The sequence below is a fragment of the Sylvia atricapilla genome, chromosome 5 (assembly GCF_009819655.1).
Source record: "Sylvia atricapilla isolate bSylAtr1 chromosome 5, bSylAtr1.pri, whole genome shotgun sequence".
NCBI classification, from domain to species: Eukaryota; Metazoa; Chordata; class Aves; order Passeriformes; family Sylviidae; genus Sylvia; species Sylvia atricapilla.
This window is the reverse complement of record NC_089144.1, coordinates 8,820,248-8,835,705: the sequence shown is the minus strand read 5'-3', so window position 1 is coordinate 8,835,705 and position 15,458 is coordinate 8,820,248. Positions and strand designations below refer to the sequence as shown.

At 42.0% G+C, this 15,458-nt stretch overlaps 1 protein-coding gene across 9 annotated transcripts in view; it reads left to right on the top strand.

Annotated features, from left to right (window-relative positions):
- Positions 1 to 1,891: 1,891 nt before the first annotated feature.
- CPNE8 (copine 8) overlaps positions 1,892 to 15,458 on the top strand; it is a 75,589-nt gene continuing 62,022 nt past the window's right edge. For 7 of the 9 annotated variants that reach the window (XR_010743557.1, XR_010743559.1, XR_010743560.1 and 4 more), the window contains exon 1: positions 1,892 to 2,181. Coding sequence is in view for 4 of the 9 variants with exons in the window: in XM_066318615.1 (XP_066174712.1) it covers positions 2,042 to 2,181 (140 nt within the window). In the remaining 5 variants the exon portion in view is untranslated. The remainder of the gene's footprint in view (positions 2,182 to 15,458) is intronic. The other 2 variants (XM_066318619.1, XM_066318618.1) reach the window with 2 other exon arrangements.

Here is a 15,458-nt window from a genome sequence, read left to right as displayed (position 1 = left end):
TATAGCAGATTATAAAAGAGGGAGGAACTGTATTATAAAGCTGAAAAGTAGCTTGGTTTTTTATCAAAATCTGTCCTTTAGCTTTTAGTAATCTAGTAGCTTACTTGTACTGGGCATTAGCCTCTCAAGACAGCACTGGTCCTTCACCCATCCCTGCACACTATTCTAAAGAAAAAACAGCAGTGAACTAAATTTCTTCTTGTTTTTTTTTGTTTGGGTTTTGTGGTTTGGCCTTTTTAGGCAATTTTACCTACAGACTTACTGGTTTGGCTGCCTGCAGACACACCTAGAATACCTGTGAAGGTACATGGTTTCTTGGTTGTACTGAGAAGTTTAGACAGATTGGTTTAAGAGGAAGTGTTTTAGAGCTATCTGATGAGAAATTGCTCTATGCTTGACAAATTGTTCTGAGCAAGAGAATGAAAATAAGGAAATGAGACTTCAGGTGATAACCTCCTGAAAACAAAGAGCCAGAAGATTAGAACTGGGAGGTGGTCAGAAGTTTCTGAATAAATATCTGTGATATCTTCCTTGAATTTCTGCCACTGGAGTTATGCTTCAGATGTGTGCTGTGCATAGGACTGTATGTACAGTGTGTATGTGCTGTGCATGTACAGGACTATATCTCCTGTACATAAAAACGTGTTACTGTTTTCTGCATTCCCACTGCTGTTCTTTCTGTTTGCTCTGAGCTAACCAGGTGTTGACATTCAGGTTCTCTTACCATTATTTTGATGTACTACCTGACATCAAGCATCGAACTTGAATTACAGCAACAAGAACCTAGAAATGAAATTAAAAATGAATGTGTTTTGATAATGTTTGTGGCTTTGGAGTAATTTTGTTTTAGAAATAAACACATTAAACTTACTTTATTGCTGTATGTAAAACTATTAACAGACAGAGGAGTAGAGGAATTAAGTACTTGAGTTTGGGCTGATATCCATGACCTGTCCTACATATTGTGTGGCTATAGATATGGCCTTTAATTTGCCTGTGCCTTAACTTCCCACTTGTGACATGGGAATTGTAACACTTCCATCTCTCTTCGAACTGCTGTGATGGGAAATAAAAATACTGGGGACTATTCAGGTGCCATAATGACGGATACAAATCAAACACATCACATGGAAGATGATGGAGCTGTTGCCATTATTGTGAATTACTACGAACAGATTCAGGGCAACTGGATTGGTGGTCTTGGGAAGAAAGAAAAAAAAAAATGGCTCTGTGCGCGTGTGAGAGTGAGACCTCGTTTTTCAGTGTAAATCAGGGTAAAATCACCTCTTTTCCCTCAGCTCTCCGGCAGTAATCGGCAGGGTTCGGCTTTCCGAGGGCACTCCCCGCCGGGGCCCGCCGCCCCGAGAGCGGCTCGGGCCGCGCTCCGGAGCGCCCCCTGGCGGCGGGCCGCGCCCCCAGCCCGGCGCTCTGAGGCGGCCCCGAGCCGCGCCGGGCCCCGGGCTTCGGCCCGCCGCCGCTGCCCACAGCCGCCGCCGAGCGGGGATCCGCACACGCACTAACGCGGGACGAGGGGATTCCCTCACAGCCTGCGGAACGGGACAGACCGCAGCGGGAGTTTCCGTGCAAGAGCCAAGGGGAAGGCATCGGGGAAGTTCCTCATTTGCCGACGCGCAGGGAGGAGATTTCCCGGACAGCCTGCGGGACGGGACGGAGCGGGAGTTTCCGTGCAGGGCCAGCGGGGAAGAGACCGGGGAGGCGCGGGAGCGAAATCACCCGGGACCGCACCCTGGCTCTTCCCCGCCCCGCACGCCGTGGGGTCTGGGCGGCCCCGGTGCCGCGTTTCCCGAGGGCTCGGTGCCTGCCCTCCCTCGGGCCGTCGGGGCCCCGCGGCTCCCGCTGGCGGTGACGCCACGCCCCGCTCCCGCCGGGCCGCTGCTCCGGTCCGCCCCGCTCCGGTCCGCCCCGCTCCGGTCCGCCCCGCTCCGGTCCGCGCCACGGGCGGCAGCGGCGTCGCGCCGTGAGACCATTAGGCGCCGCCTCCTCCCTCTCTTCCTCCTGCCCGCCCGCGCCGCTCCGTCCCATGTTCGGGCTGGAGAAGCCGGCGGGGCAGCAGAAGCCGGGCAGAAGCGGTGGGCTCCCGAAGATGGCGTCCGTGGGGGATTTTAACGTACTCAGCTCCAGCATCCCGGCCACCAAGGTGGAGCTCTCCGTGTCCTGCAGGTACGCTGGCGGCTCGCTGCCGCGCCACCCGCTCTCCCCGCGGCGTCGGAGGGGGCGGACGGGCGGGGACCCTCGTCCCGGGCTTGTCAGCGGAGCGGGGAGGAGAAGGGCGGCGGGGACAGCCTGCGTGCCCGGCGCTGTGCGAGGCTCTCTCGCTGCTGCCCTCGGGGCGCGGGGAGCTGCCGGTGCAGGCTCGGGCAGAGCCGGGCGCAGCCCGGGGCCGAATGCCAGCCCGCTACAGCCCGCTGGCCGCGCTCCGGGCGTGTCCGCCGCAGGATGTTGCCGCTGGAGCCCGGGGACGAAGCGGCGGCGGCTGCGGGTCCTGCCGGGGAGCCCGAGTCCCGGCGGGGCGCGTTATCCGGCAGGTATTCAACTTCTGGAGCTGTCCCAAGTGCTGTGGTGGCGACGGAGACCTTCCGTCCGGAGTAATGCTGGCATGGGTTCTTCAAGGCTCTCTCGCAAAACTTAGGAGTACGGGCGTGTTGTGTCGCCTCGTCATGCTTCATCGTAACGTTGCTGCCGAGAAATTGAGGGAATGCCAACCCATAACGCCAAATGTAGTGTCTCGGATTTTGTTCCTTTGGCGGTTGTTTATCGGTATTTCAAAAATCCGGTTTCGTGCCGTGGTGCAGAGATTTTCTCCTGAGAGGTCTAAAACATACTTTTATTTGTGCGCTTTTTTTTTATTCACCTCTTCGTTCACATTCCGCGACTTCCTTAAGTATTTCGTAAAAGTAGTTGCAAAGTGGGGACGCCTTTCACTAGCAGAGTTGGCAGCTTCTAGCGGAAAATTCGAACTGTCAGTGTGTTTCCTGATGGGAAATGAGACAGAGTTTCTTCTACAATCCGTTCCTTCATTTTATAATGTAGCTCCCCAGAGCTGTTGATTTTTACCAGTACTACTACCAGGACAGAACGGCAGTTATCTAAACTTAAATTGTCAGATCACTCCCTCTCTTTCCTTAGTAAATAAAAGTATGGTTTGATGTTTTATTAAGTGTGGATTTCAAAAGAAGGCTGAAGCAGTGAGAAATAGAGAAAGATTAAATCTGTAATACTGAAACAGTCTGACATATGAATGCCCCATTGTACTTGCTGGCTGTCTCTGCAAAGTTCAAAAACACCAAGTGTTGTCCGAGGAAGGGTGTGCTGTAATGTGTAAAAGCAATCCAGGACCTTTAGTATTACTTTTAAGTTCCTCAAATTGCCTGTCACAGTTACAGATGTCAGAGCGTTTATGCTGAATTTGACCCAATTCACTTAGTATGGGAGTTCCTTCAATTCCGGGTATCATTTGTACATACCTGCCATGTTTCACAGTGGCTTAAGAATCCATCAGATTGTTCTACACCTGCATTTCTTCGTAACTTAGTCAATCTGTTCTGACCTTGCTTGTAACTAATTTCAGTCTATTTCAGTATATAGTTTACACCGGCAGTTTCTCTCTAGATGTTGTTAAAAGCCGTGTCAATTTTGTTAAAACTCTTTCATTTGTCTTGATGCCAAGTGTAGAAGGATGGGAATTTCCATGGAGATTCCTTTCTTTTGTATATGCTGGATGACAATTTTTGACTACAAAAGGATGCTTCAAAGCTGAGCATAAAATGAGTGACACTAGGGCAGAGATTAATGGTTAACACATTTGTGATTCATCTGCAAACACATTTATTGGCTAGAGCTTGTGAAACCTGGTGTTAAATGAAATTGTGAAAGATTGCAAGAGCAAACTGCAAAATTCAGAGAATGCTGAAAATTCTTTAATAATTAGCAGTTGTGTATTCCTGAAAACCTGGAGAGAAATGCTTTTAACAGTTTGGGTCATGACAGTTTTTATCCTTGATACCTGAAGAGCTGTAAGACCGATGTGGTCACTAAATTACATCATTAGTTGTTAGCTGATAACTATTTTTTATTCCTAGATTTTTTTTTCTTGGGATTTTCTTTTTGTTTTGCTTTGGGGTTGTTTTTTTTGTTGTTGTTGTTGTTGTTGAGGGGATGTTGTGTGGTTTTTGTGTTCGTGGGGAGGGTTGTTTGGTTTTTGTGGGTTTTTGTGTGTTTTCCATGCAGGACATGAGGGAAGTTCTTCCAGTTTGTACAGCTGGTGTAACTTGGTGGTCAGTGAAGCAGTGCAAGCTGTTTGTGCCATAGAGTAAATTTGTGACTCTTTCCTTTGTTCTGTATTTCTTTTGTTATTTACTAAGGATACAGTTTCTGTTCCTTTAGCTTTCTGTATCAGTATTTCCCATTTTGCCTGCATGCTCTTTCTCACAGTTTTTCCAGAGTATCCAGACTCAGCCCGGTGCAGATGGCATTACACTACTTGATGTTCTCCAAGCCACCCTGGTTTAGCTTTGGGGTCACATCGGGTAGCCTTTAGCAGAAATGCATCTCATGAGATGAGAAACTCTGTGAAAATTGTAAAATCCAGAAATGCTCTTTCTGGTATTTCTTTATGACTAAAAGCTTTTTATTTAATTCACATGGCTTTTGAATGCTAGCAGTAGCTGTAACTTTAAAAATGTTAGAAAAGCAAGCAATTTATTTAATTCTAGTTATTACTACTCACTGCCTATCAAGTAAAAACTTAATTCTTTTCTGACTCTGTAAGATGCAGTTTATCAGGAAGCAGAAGTCTTTGACTCAAGGGCCAGCTCTAATATGGCAGAAGAGCTTACATATGTATCCCAGAGGATCCTCTGGTGTTGCTAATTGTCCACTGCTGTCTGGATCAGTCGTTTTAGTATCCATCTCCCTCTGCACTCTGTCTCTCCCTCCATCACATGTGATGAGGGGCATTCATGGTCTGATGAAAATGTTACTGTCACCTGCCATGCAATCTTTATGTTGCTGCCTGGCATAATTTTGCACAGTTGTCATGTGGTGGAGGACCAGGACCTTGTCCCTGCAGGCTGTGTGAAAGAGTGGAAATAGGCTGCACTCAATCCTTTTATTCCTACTGTTTTCCTGCCCAAAGGTTCCTCTTCCTCTGCAGGGATGTTTGCACTGCATGTTGGTTGTAGGCCTGTGTCTAGACACAACTCTTCTCTTACCAGCTGTGTGTGTAAACCTGTGGTCTTATGTGAGCTTCAAGTAGCTTCAGGCCATGTACCTGTCATCCTGTTTTCCCTCTATTGATGTTCTCCACTGATTCCAATCTGGTTAAGCCTTGGAAAAACATCGTATTCCATTCCCATCTTCCCTCTCTTAGTGCTGTTGACTCAAGTAGTTCATCTAATGCTGAGAGAACTGGAAGGTTGTGGTTATTATGTACCTTGAAGATTGTGCTCTGTGTGAGCATACAAAGTTCAGTGTAGTTTAATGGGTCCAAATACTTAATGTTTTTGTTGTGATCTGTATAATGATGATTTCTGTTTATCATGGTTACTGTGTGGACAGGCCTGGGTTTTTTCCTGTAGTACCTGATAATTCTGCGGCTATTCTACAGTCTTATGTTAATTATTTTTATGTTAATAAAAAGCATAACATAATCATTTTATCTCATATTAATGCTTATTTATGGACTTGTCAATCAGAATTATCTTCTTGAGAGTGTTTTTTTACTATCTGTAGGAAAGTGAAGCTGTAGTTTTATCATTTTATGACTTCTAGAAGGGTATCAAAGATTACATAGTTATGTGAAAAACGAGATTCACTTTTTGGTAGGTTTTAAGAAATAGGTTTTAATAAAAGATAAGACAATTAGGAGATAAGGAAAAAAGCAAAGTACGGCCGGCCGGGTGACTTGGCATTTAGCCAAGTCCACAAATTGCTATTTCACAGGCTTTCTTTAAATACTCCTTCTGTTGTATCAGTCTGTTGATTATTCATATTTTTCCATAAACTAGTTTCCATATTCCAGGGACAGTTTTGCACGGTCCCTCCTTGGGTCTGCCTTTTTAGAGCTGCGTGTTTCTTGGTTGTGTCTTCATTATCACCTCCAGATTGGGCCTTGGTCCGTGCTTTCTTCAGATGGTAGGTGCTGATAGTTGGTGTATCAATAGCAGAGTCTTCTTTACATCTTCACTGGAGGTTATCTCGGCCAAACAGACAGTTTAAGCAAGTACTATATCCACTACTACCACTATGCCTAATTTTCTTTACTAACAGCAGAAATAAAAACTTATAGTCTCACCACAAAGTTATTAATTGTATGGCACACATCTTGCGAAAAGCCAACTTTATTATAGGCATTTATAACAGTTATTTAAAAGACAGTAAAATTGTTCTAAGATATTGACACAGTGCAGGGTTACTTTGCTAATTCAGGACGTTTGTTATGATAATACTGCTTTGAAAGGCTTTATATTCTATCAGGCAGTGTGTCTTCTATCAGTCTGGGTTTATGTTGGATAAACTCTGTACTGCCTGTGTTCCCACAACGGGCACTGTGTGTGTAAAGGCACCATAAACACCTTGTCACGGGTAATTCAACAGAAATAGTTGGTTGCTCATGCCTGTTTTGGATCAATCCTATGCCACTTCACAATTTCTACAGAAATCTAACATTAATGAATGACCTGAATGGAGTTAAGCAACCCGTACTCTCAGTAATTGAAATCATTCAATTTCAAGTTTCTTGCACAGATGAACAAAACATACCACTTCAGAATTTTTGTTTGGCAGTCTGAAAGTCTTACCCAACCACTTCTGGATGTTTGCAATACCTGAAAGTATGTTTAATTATGTCTTTGATTGTCCTAGGCATTGATTTCTGGCAAGATCATCTCTCTCCAGCGATCATATTTACCTCCTGTTTTGTTTTGGTTTTTTTTTTAATATTAGTAATTTGTTAGAAGCCTCTGTCACAGAAAGATACAATGATAAAAGAGGTATTTGTAGCAAATTATTCCAGTTTGTAACTCTGTATAGTACAAAATACAGAATATAAAATTAATTTTGATTGTAAATCTGGTTCTCTGATTTCTTTGTGTTTGGGTTTCTGTGTGTATTAGATTAAAAGTCCATGGAGTGGTTATGTGTGACTGGCAACAGAATGTTGATCTTACATGTTTTTTTTTAATTTGAAATGAAACTGCCTAGACAACCAACTGGTTTCAAATGAGAAAAAATATAAATGGCTTACACTATCCATAGTCATGGAGATGCATTCCTGATAGAGTCCACGGTTTAGTTTTCACCTGTGTGTCTCTATTGTTTGAAATTAAAACATACAGCCATGTGACTGATAGAATTTAAAGCAGATCATTTGCAAGTTCTCTCTTGTGATTGCTAGTGATGGGAAAGATCATCCCTTCATCTTTACAAACTAATGTCTTTACAAACAATTCCATGGGTGAGTGTCTTAGGGAGAAAGGTGTGTTAATATCTTCGAAATGTGTCTTAGGGCCCTGCCAGCCTCAAGCTACAGAACCCAGCCAGTTTGACTCCTGTACTGAAGGGTAATAAACAAAGGGTCAGCGCAAAGTCTGTTGCAGAGCCCTCATAGCCCGAATTTCTGAACTTTGGAGGAAAATGACATGTTGAAGGGGGGAATGTGGCAGGCAGTTCGGCTCTACCTTCCTAGTACCGCAATGACTGGGGAAAGGAGGAAGACAACGTGTGGCCGGGATTTTACGATAAAAGGGGGCTGGTCCTCTGAAACCTCGAGAGAGAAACCCCACGGGCGTATGGTCGAGTGGACTCTCTCCCTTTATTTGAATAAAGCTGTAGGGTTCCTCTGTCTCCTTTGTGGACAGTGCCTTTTCATAGAGTGATTTTCCACACTCTGTGGAGTATGGCTGTTTTAGCACATGCCTGAGATGGAGTAGCTGAAAGTTCTTACAACATCCCTTGGGGTGGATTAAAGTGAAGTAAGACTGAATGAGCAGTGTGTATACACCTGGCAGGTTTATTCCAGAACAGTTTGGTTTCATTGGAAAGAAGGTATGTATCTGCTTTGGTTATTATTTATAGAAATATAAGTGATATAAAAATATCGCTTAGGAAAATATACAGGGAAAACCAAGAAAGTGTAAGAGTACAAAAGGAAAGAGATCACTGCCTGTGATCCAGCACTGAGACTTGATTGCTGCAATTTCGATGTCTACTGATCTGTGACTGTTGTGGTCACAGTCTTTATCCATCAGGGGTGGAGAAGTCTGCCCCGAAAAGATTCAGTGGGTTAATTAATATACGTTCAGGTGGGAAGGCCCAGGTGTCCCCTCTAGGTGTGGAGTTTTACACTATGAAATACTGTGGGTCGTGCACAGTCTGGGACTGCTTCAGGGGGTCTTTGAAGATTTGTGGCTCTTTCTAAGAGTGACCAATGTTTCTCATGACTGCACAGGTTGGGCCAGTTGTCACTTACCAGAACGGATGAATACCTTCAGGCTTATGTATGAATGTCCCTTTACCTCCCCCAGGAGGTGGTTTTACACCCGAGTCTCCTCAGCAGAGGACATTGGCATCATAAAAAGTATTACCCCACCTTGCAGGATCTGCTTCTTACTGGCTTTTCCCCTTATCTGGCTCAACAAAGAGATTGTTGATAAGCAAAGCTGGGTTTGTTGTGGTCATCCTCTGGTGGGTGAGCATACATCCTCTGCACCTGATCTGTTCTTGGGGAGATCGGTGGCTTCAATACACACCCCAAAATTCTTCTCCTGTTTGTTTAGGGGGTGCGAATCTGGCCTCAGCAAAGCACTTGTTGCTTTTGCAAATCTGATTTTTGAGTCATTAACCTTTGACATTGCAGTTCTCATGCAGGCTTCAGGTTTCACACAACCTTTCAAGTCTCAGGACTTGTCAGGTTTTGTCTGAACATGCCTTTGCCTAGATGGAGCTTTGGTTTTGCTCAGCTGCAAACTCAAACTCAGTATCTTTTTTCTGGTTACTGGGTATCTACTACATAGTTAGTCTCCCCTTGGCTTATCCTTGTATAATTGTGTGGTATAGCCATATTTATTTCAGCAGATAGTAGTAGCAAGTAGTTATTATTTATATAATGATGCATTTATGACCCTCACAGAATGAGTAGTGCAGAGGAGCATCTTCGTGGTGTGGTAGCAGAGGCTTTGCAAATGGGGGCACAGGATGGGAGTGTGGCAGCAGAGGGTGAAAAGAGGGTACTCAACATGTCTCCTTTACTGGGGACCCCAGTGCTGTAAGGAGATCACGAGTGGGTGGTGAAGATGTGCGATTTGGGAGCTGGGCAAAACCAAAAGTGATGAAAGAGCAGGTCTCAAGCAGGTGTAATACAGGCTGTATACAGTGACAGTAAATGTGGATGTAGAATGGAGTTGCAAGTGAATGAAGTCAGAGCATGTTGACTCAGCTGGGGGTCCTTGAGGTGGGGAGGAAGAAGTCATCGGCATCTTGTTCCTGGGACCACCTCTTCCACCACTGTAAACTTCAAGGTGAGACACTGATGGGTGGCTCACTGTGACACCCTCCCTCACCTGAAGCCCACTGTCCTCAGAAAGGTGACATTCAGGGAAGCCTGGCAGCAGCAGGAAAAGATCTAGGTACTAGGAAGTGTGCTATAGCTTTGTCTATTTTTGTGAAGACTTTCTGTGGTAGGATTATTTTCCTCATTTTTTTCTCTGCTCATCTGAGCAGTGGCTCACCCACCAAAGGCTCACTCTGCCTTCACTGGCAGAGAAAGGATGAATATTATACTGATGGTATAGATTTCCTTTTAAAATTACTTCCTTGAGGTATACCTTTTAAAGAGTTGTTTCAGAAAAACTGCAAAACCGATCTGTAGGTTTTATATGTTGTTATACATTAATAAACACCGTATTAACTGTATTATACATTTCTAAAGAAATCAGATCTCAAGTAGGGCAGCACATCCATGGATTTGGATGGTCTGGGTGAAAGTAACTGAAAAGGAATGGTGAGTGACATTAGACTGAAAAGCTCTTTCAACCACCAGCAGTCCTTAGTGACACTTCCCAGAGGCTCAGAGCCAGAGACTCTTTGCCTGCCCAGCCTTAACAACATAATTCTGGGTGGTTTATTTTGTTGGTTTCAAGTAGAAATTGGGTTGGTAGTGAAGCAGAGTTCCATGGGTTTGTGATAGTACTAATTGGTCTTTTTTTTTTTTAATGTAAACTGGAATAGTGTAAGATTGTGTTCAGGTCTGCTTCATCTGCACAAGAGTATTTTTATAACCCAGTATACTTCCTGTCTGTTTCAACAGATTTCCTGTAAAACTATTGCTGTTTTAGAGTAAATAAACTTGGCAATTTCTTTGGGGGTTTTTTAGCCTTCAGGAGGAATCAGCAATTTTAATAGAGGTTTCATCCTAAAATTGTTCACATACATCTAGCCAGAGATGGCTTTCTGTGGATTGTCTTAAAACTCATGGAAGCACTGCTGATTTTACTCTCCTCATTGCTTTTCCCTTTCTTTTTTTCCCTTATGGCTTCTGAATCAATATATTCTTAGCTTGACAATGAAAGTTACCATGAGACTGGAAATTATTTGTTTTCTGGCGAACAAGAAAAGTGAATTACTTCTCCAAGGGTTATGAAGAGGTATTGTGAATGTTTTCTTAAGCTTGCACATCAAAGATATGTTTGCTTTCTTTCCGGTTCTTCTAGTGCCCCAAAGAGTGGAGATGGTTTGAACAGAGAGGAACAAGTCATCCTAATTGCCTGTTAGTCAGTAAGAGTCACTGTTGTCTCACCTGTGAGCCTGTTCTAAGAGAACCAGTTATTTTGACAAGAAGGCAAAATTCTGCGAGATTGTCTGATCTGCTGTTAGGTCCAGGGCATTTTGAATGTAGGGATCTGAAGGCTAATAGCTGGCTTTGTTGTGCTCTGACAGACTAGAGAGGGAGCGAGTCAATAGCTGTGGAAAGGTGACTACTTCAGCTGCCACTTCAGTTTGTGAAATTACTCTGAAGGAAGGTCAAGTGGGCTCTTCACTCGAGTGGACTCTTTGGATTATACCTCATCTTATGACTGATCCTTTCAAGTTCAGTGATACCATTAAGGCTGAGGGGCAGTCCCTCCTAGATGAATACAGTTGTGTTACAATTAGTAGTACTATGGGTACTATTCTGCACAGTAAAAAGTGATTAGGCTGCTCCTTTCTTTTTCAGGATCTTCTGTGAAAAAGTGATGTGGGCCCATCATTAAGTGATGGAAACAGAAATGCATTTATTTAATGAACTAGGGACAGTTCCTTTTGCCTTGGATTGATAAGTGTGAGAGAAGTCGTGTGTGCTTGTAATATGTAGTACAAATATGATATACTGAAAATGTAAATTTTCTAAAAATTATTTTGCATGAGTAACCGAGTTCTGTGTTTGCAAACTGCTGAGTGCTTTATTTTACAATCAAGAAATCTTTGCATGCATTTAAATGTAATCTAAAGAGGAAGAGAAACATAAAGCCCTAGTAGCACCCAGAGAGATTTTGATAAATTAATCTGAAGTGAACCACAACTTTATCGTTTAAGATTTCAGAGGTGTTGAAAGCAATGTATAAGTAAGTCTTTTTCCAGTCAATACAGATTTTTAATTTTTTTTTTTTAATTTTAAAACTGGAGAAGCAGATTTTAAACTGCTCAGCTCTGCAGTTATTGTGGTCTGTTCTTAAGGCCAGAATTCTGTAACTTCCGACGGGGGAATTTGATTTACTTCTGCTTACCAGTTGGATGTAACAAAGGCTTAAAAAAAACTTACAGGAAAGGAAGTTCAGATATTGATCACTAAAATGAAGTACAATTTGAAGGAAAGTATATGTGAACAAGGTGAGTGAGTGCTACTTTTTAGTGTATGTCTGACAACATACATATAGTGTGTGGTGGGTGAGAGATTGTAGAAGCAGCACAGGCTGTGATGGTTTCTGGTGAGCTACCACTGCTAACTAGATCAGTGAATTTTGAAGCATCTGATTTATACACGTTACTTGTTTTAGATTAAACAGTACAAAGCACCTGGCATTAGGAAGCATTTCTTTACTGAGAGGGTGGTCGAGTACTGGAACAGGCTTCCTAAAGAGGCCAGTGCCCCAAGCCTGGCAGTGTTTAAGAGCATTTGGACAATGTCCTTAATAACAAATTTTAACTTTTGGTCAGCCCTCAAGTGGTGGCCTGTTGGACTGGATGATCATTGTAGGCTCCTTCCAGCTGAAACATTCTATTCTAAAAAAATTCTTGAGCACTGGACTGTTATTTTCATAAATTTTTATGGAGTTTATGAAGCTGTGTGTGAACAAAATGATTCTGTGAGGCATAGCTACATGCATTTTATCTTATTTACTGATCACTTTCTTTCTCACCCTTGGGAAATTGCTCTCATTATACAGAAGAAAAATTATCTCAGCATTTCCAGCGTTATTGCCATGGTTCCTATTCATTTTTTCCCCTTAGACATCTATGCTGTTGCAAGTGTTTTTGAAGGTCCACAGCAGAATTGGCAAGTGCGGAATGAATTCCTTCAAGATCTGTGCTGGTAGAATAATGCTTTCTGCACAGATGTTCCTAGATGTTGCTATAGGTGTTTGATATGCATGTTTCTCAAGAAAAAAAGTTTTGGTTTTTTTTCCCTCCCTCATAATCAAAAAACATTCCTTTTCTTTTTGCATGCTTTATCTAAAAGGCTTAATAGGCATAGAAAAAATATACTCACCATGTTCAGTTAAAATGTAAGTCGCTTTCTCTTGATACTTTGATTAGGAGAAAGAAAAAGAAGTTTCAGGTATTTCTGGTTTCTGAGTTTGTGAACCTTTCTGAGACAGAACATTTTGCTACCAAAGAGAATGTTTTTCTTAGGAAGAAGGGAAAACATACACTCTATTGCTCAGCATGTGCAGAATCTGAAGTTCTAGAAATACGTTTTCTACTTTCTATTTGGTGTTACCATTTCTTGTAGTTGTAGATTGTCCTATGCATAGGTACTTTATATTTAAAGGAGTACTTTGATTGTTATCCCCCTGAAGTGAAAATGAACAAATGAAATTGAGCAGTGTATTGAGGTGTTAGGTGATTTAGTGGCCAAATTAGACTCCTTTTTTTTTTTTTTTTCCTAGTGTCACTTTTTCTTTAAAGTTCCTTTTGAAGTTGGCTGCATTGCTTGAACAGCTTGTGAAGGTTTTATGTTACTATTTTGGTTGGCTGTTTATGATTTGGACAATCAGGTGTGCTACAAACTTTGCTGAAAACATTGGGGTTTTTTGTAGGAAAGTGTGTGTTTATTTGTAGGAAAGGGTTGAATTGAGGGTGTTGCAGGTTGTACTAGTTCAAAACCACCAGTTCCTTGCAGGAACTGACCTAAATTACAGTGTTAAACTTGGGTGTCTCTACCCTTGCAATCCTTCCAGGGATACCGCTTCTTTGTTCATTAAAGATTCTTTAGATTTATGAAGATTCTTTTAGAACCTATAGATTCAAAAAGATCTAAAAGATCTACAGATTCTCACCTTCTTTTTATGCTGCTCCTGTGGCGTCTGCTTTTTGCAGCTGCTGGAAGTATCAGGATAGATAAGCTTTACACAGTACCAGGCCACTCTTTATGTTAGTATGTATATGGGGAAATAGAGGGGAACAAAACTTAAAAAGGAACACAAGAAGAGTAGGAAATATCTAAAGAACTCAAAACACCTTATCTCAGTGTTAGCATGACTAAAATTCCTTAATTCTAATCTACAGTGACAAACACTAACATACCAATTGTAAGGTCACTGTATAGTCATTACGCAGAGGAATTAAAATTGTTTGGAATGCTAATGGTGAGTATGGGAGGCCTGTTCCAAAATCTAATGTACTATTTCTTTCATGTAAGTCTAATCTTGAGGTTTTCTTGCAGTTCATTTTGGGATAATCCAATTCCAGTTACCAGGAATTAGATATGTATAATTAAGGAGGAATAGGAGGCAATTTTCATTTTGGCAATTCCAATATTGCAGAACTTGCTGTACTGTAGTTTCTAGTGATTATTGTAAACTACTGACTTGGGTTCACTGATTTTCCTGGGTTTCTTAATACTTCCAATTTATACTTGCATTTTTTTCATTAAGGTAGGATACAGTCTCACTGAGTATAGTTTTATGCATAAAAATAACACTTCTGAATGGACTAGAGAAGTTCAGAAGCATTAGTGCATGCAGAATTCAGGTGTATTCACAAGTACTGATATTAAAGCTAGTGCCTACTTTGGCTAGATTAAATAATGCAGGTCTGTCCAACGTTCTCCTCAAGGTTTTTGTTTTTTTTTTTCGTTCACACTGCTTGTACTGAAGCGTGAACTTGGTAATACCTAAATTTGGGATATGGTGTCTTGTCATTGCTGAAGTCTTAATTGGACCACTTAGAACATCTGGATTAACAAAATATTAATACACTTTTCAGCATTCTTCAGTAGCACAAAAATAATTTGATTATATCTGAATGAGAGTAGTTAATGATGACCCTTGAAGAGGCTCTACTAGTTATTAAAGATAATCAGCTATTAAGGATGTAAACTGGTTATTTAAGCCTTCTTTTGCTTTGGGCTAGGATCAAAGACCTTACTAGGAATTGTAGCTGTCTGTCATGTTCTTGAAGACAATGGAGATTTCACATCATGTCTCCCATGTTTAACAGTGAAAGATGGTAAAATGATGGAATGAAGTTCAACTTCTGTGCCTGCGGTGCAGAAGATTCAATCTGTGGTTAAACCTGTTCCTGCTTGCTCTGCCTACATCGAGGTCAGCTGCAATTTGTAGCAGTATTTTCCTCATAGATACAGTCTATATACTTCCGATTATTTCTGTTTTCACCGAGCTCCAGTGGCTCCGTGCCTGTCTTAGATTGCAAGAAATTGGAGTGTCCAAAACATTACTGCTTGATTTGAGTGTTTATCAGTGTTATGAAGACCAGACAATTAGTCTAAAGTGGCATTTTCGTTTGTGTATTCCAGTATGCCTTTTTCCCAAAGGTACAAAGCTCCTGACTTCCATTCAATTTGTGGTCAACTGTGATGTCTAGGACTGTTTTTGACATAACTGCAGTATATCCAGCTCCATGTACCTGAATTTTTGCTGTTAAGTTTAATACCTTCCAAAGTTTATTAGCTCTTTCTTGTCCTTTTTCAGAGGACAATGGCATCCTGTTTTCAGAACATTTTTCTAGTCTGTCGAGACAATTTTAAAAATTTATTTATTTTAATTTGTTTTTGAATGATGAAGTGCTGGTGACTATTCTGAGAATGGTTTCTGGTCAGTCCTGATTCTTTAGAATTGTTAATTTAAGTCCATTCGTCTGTGAATGATTCTCAGCTGGCTGAAGTATGGTTATGATATTGGGACTGCATTCCATAACAATATTAATATTTATTCCTATATGTG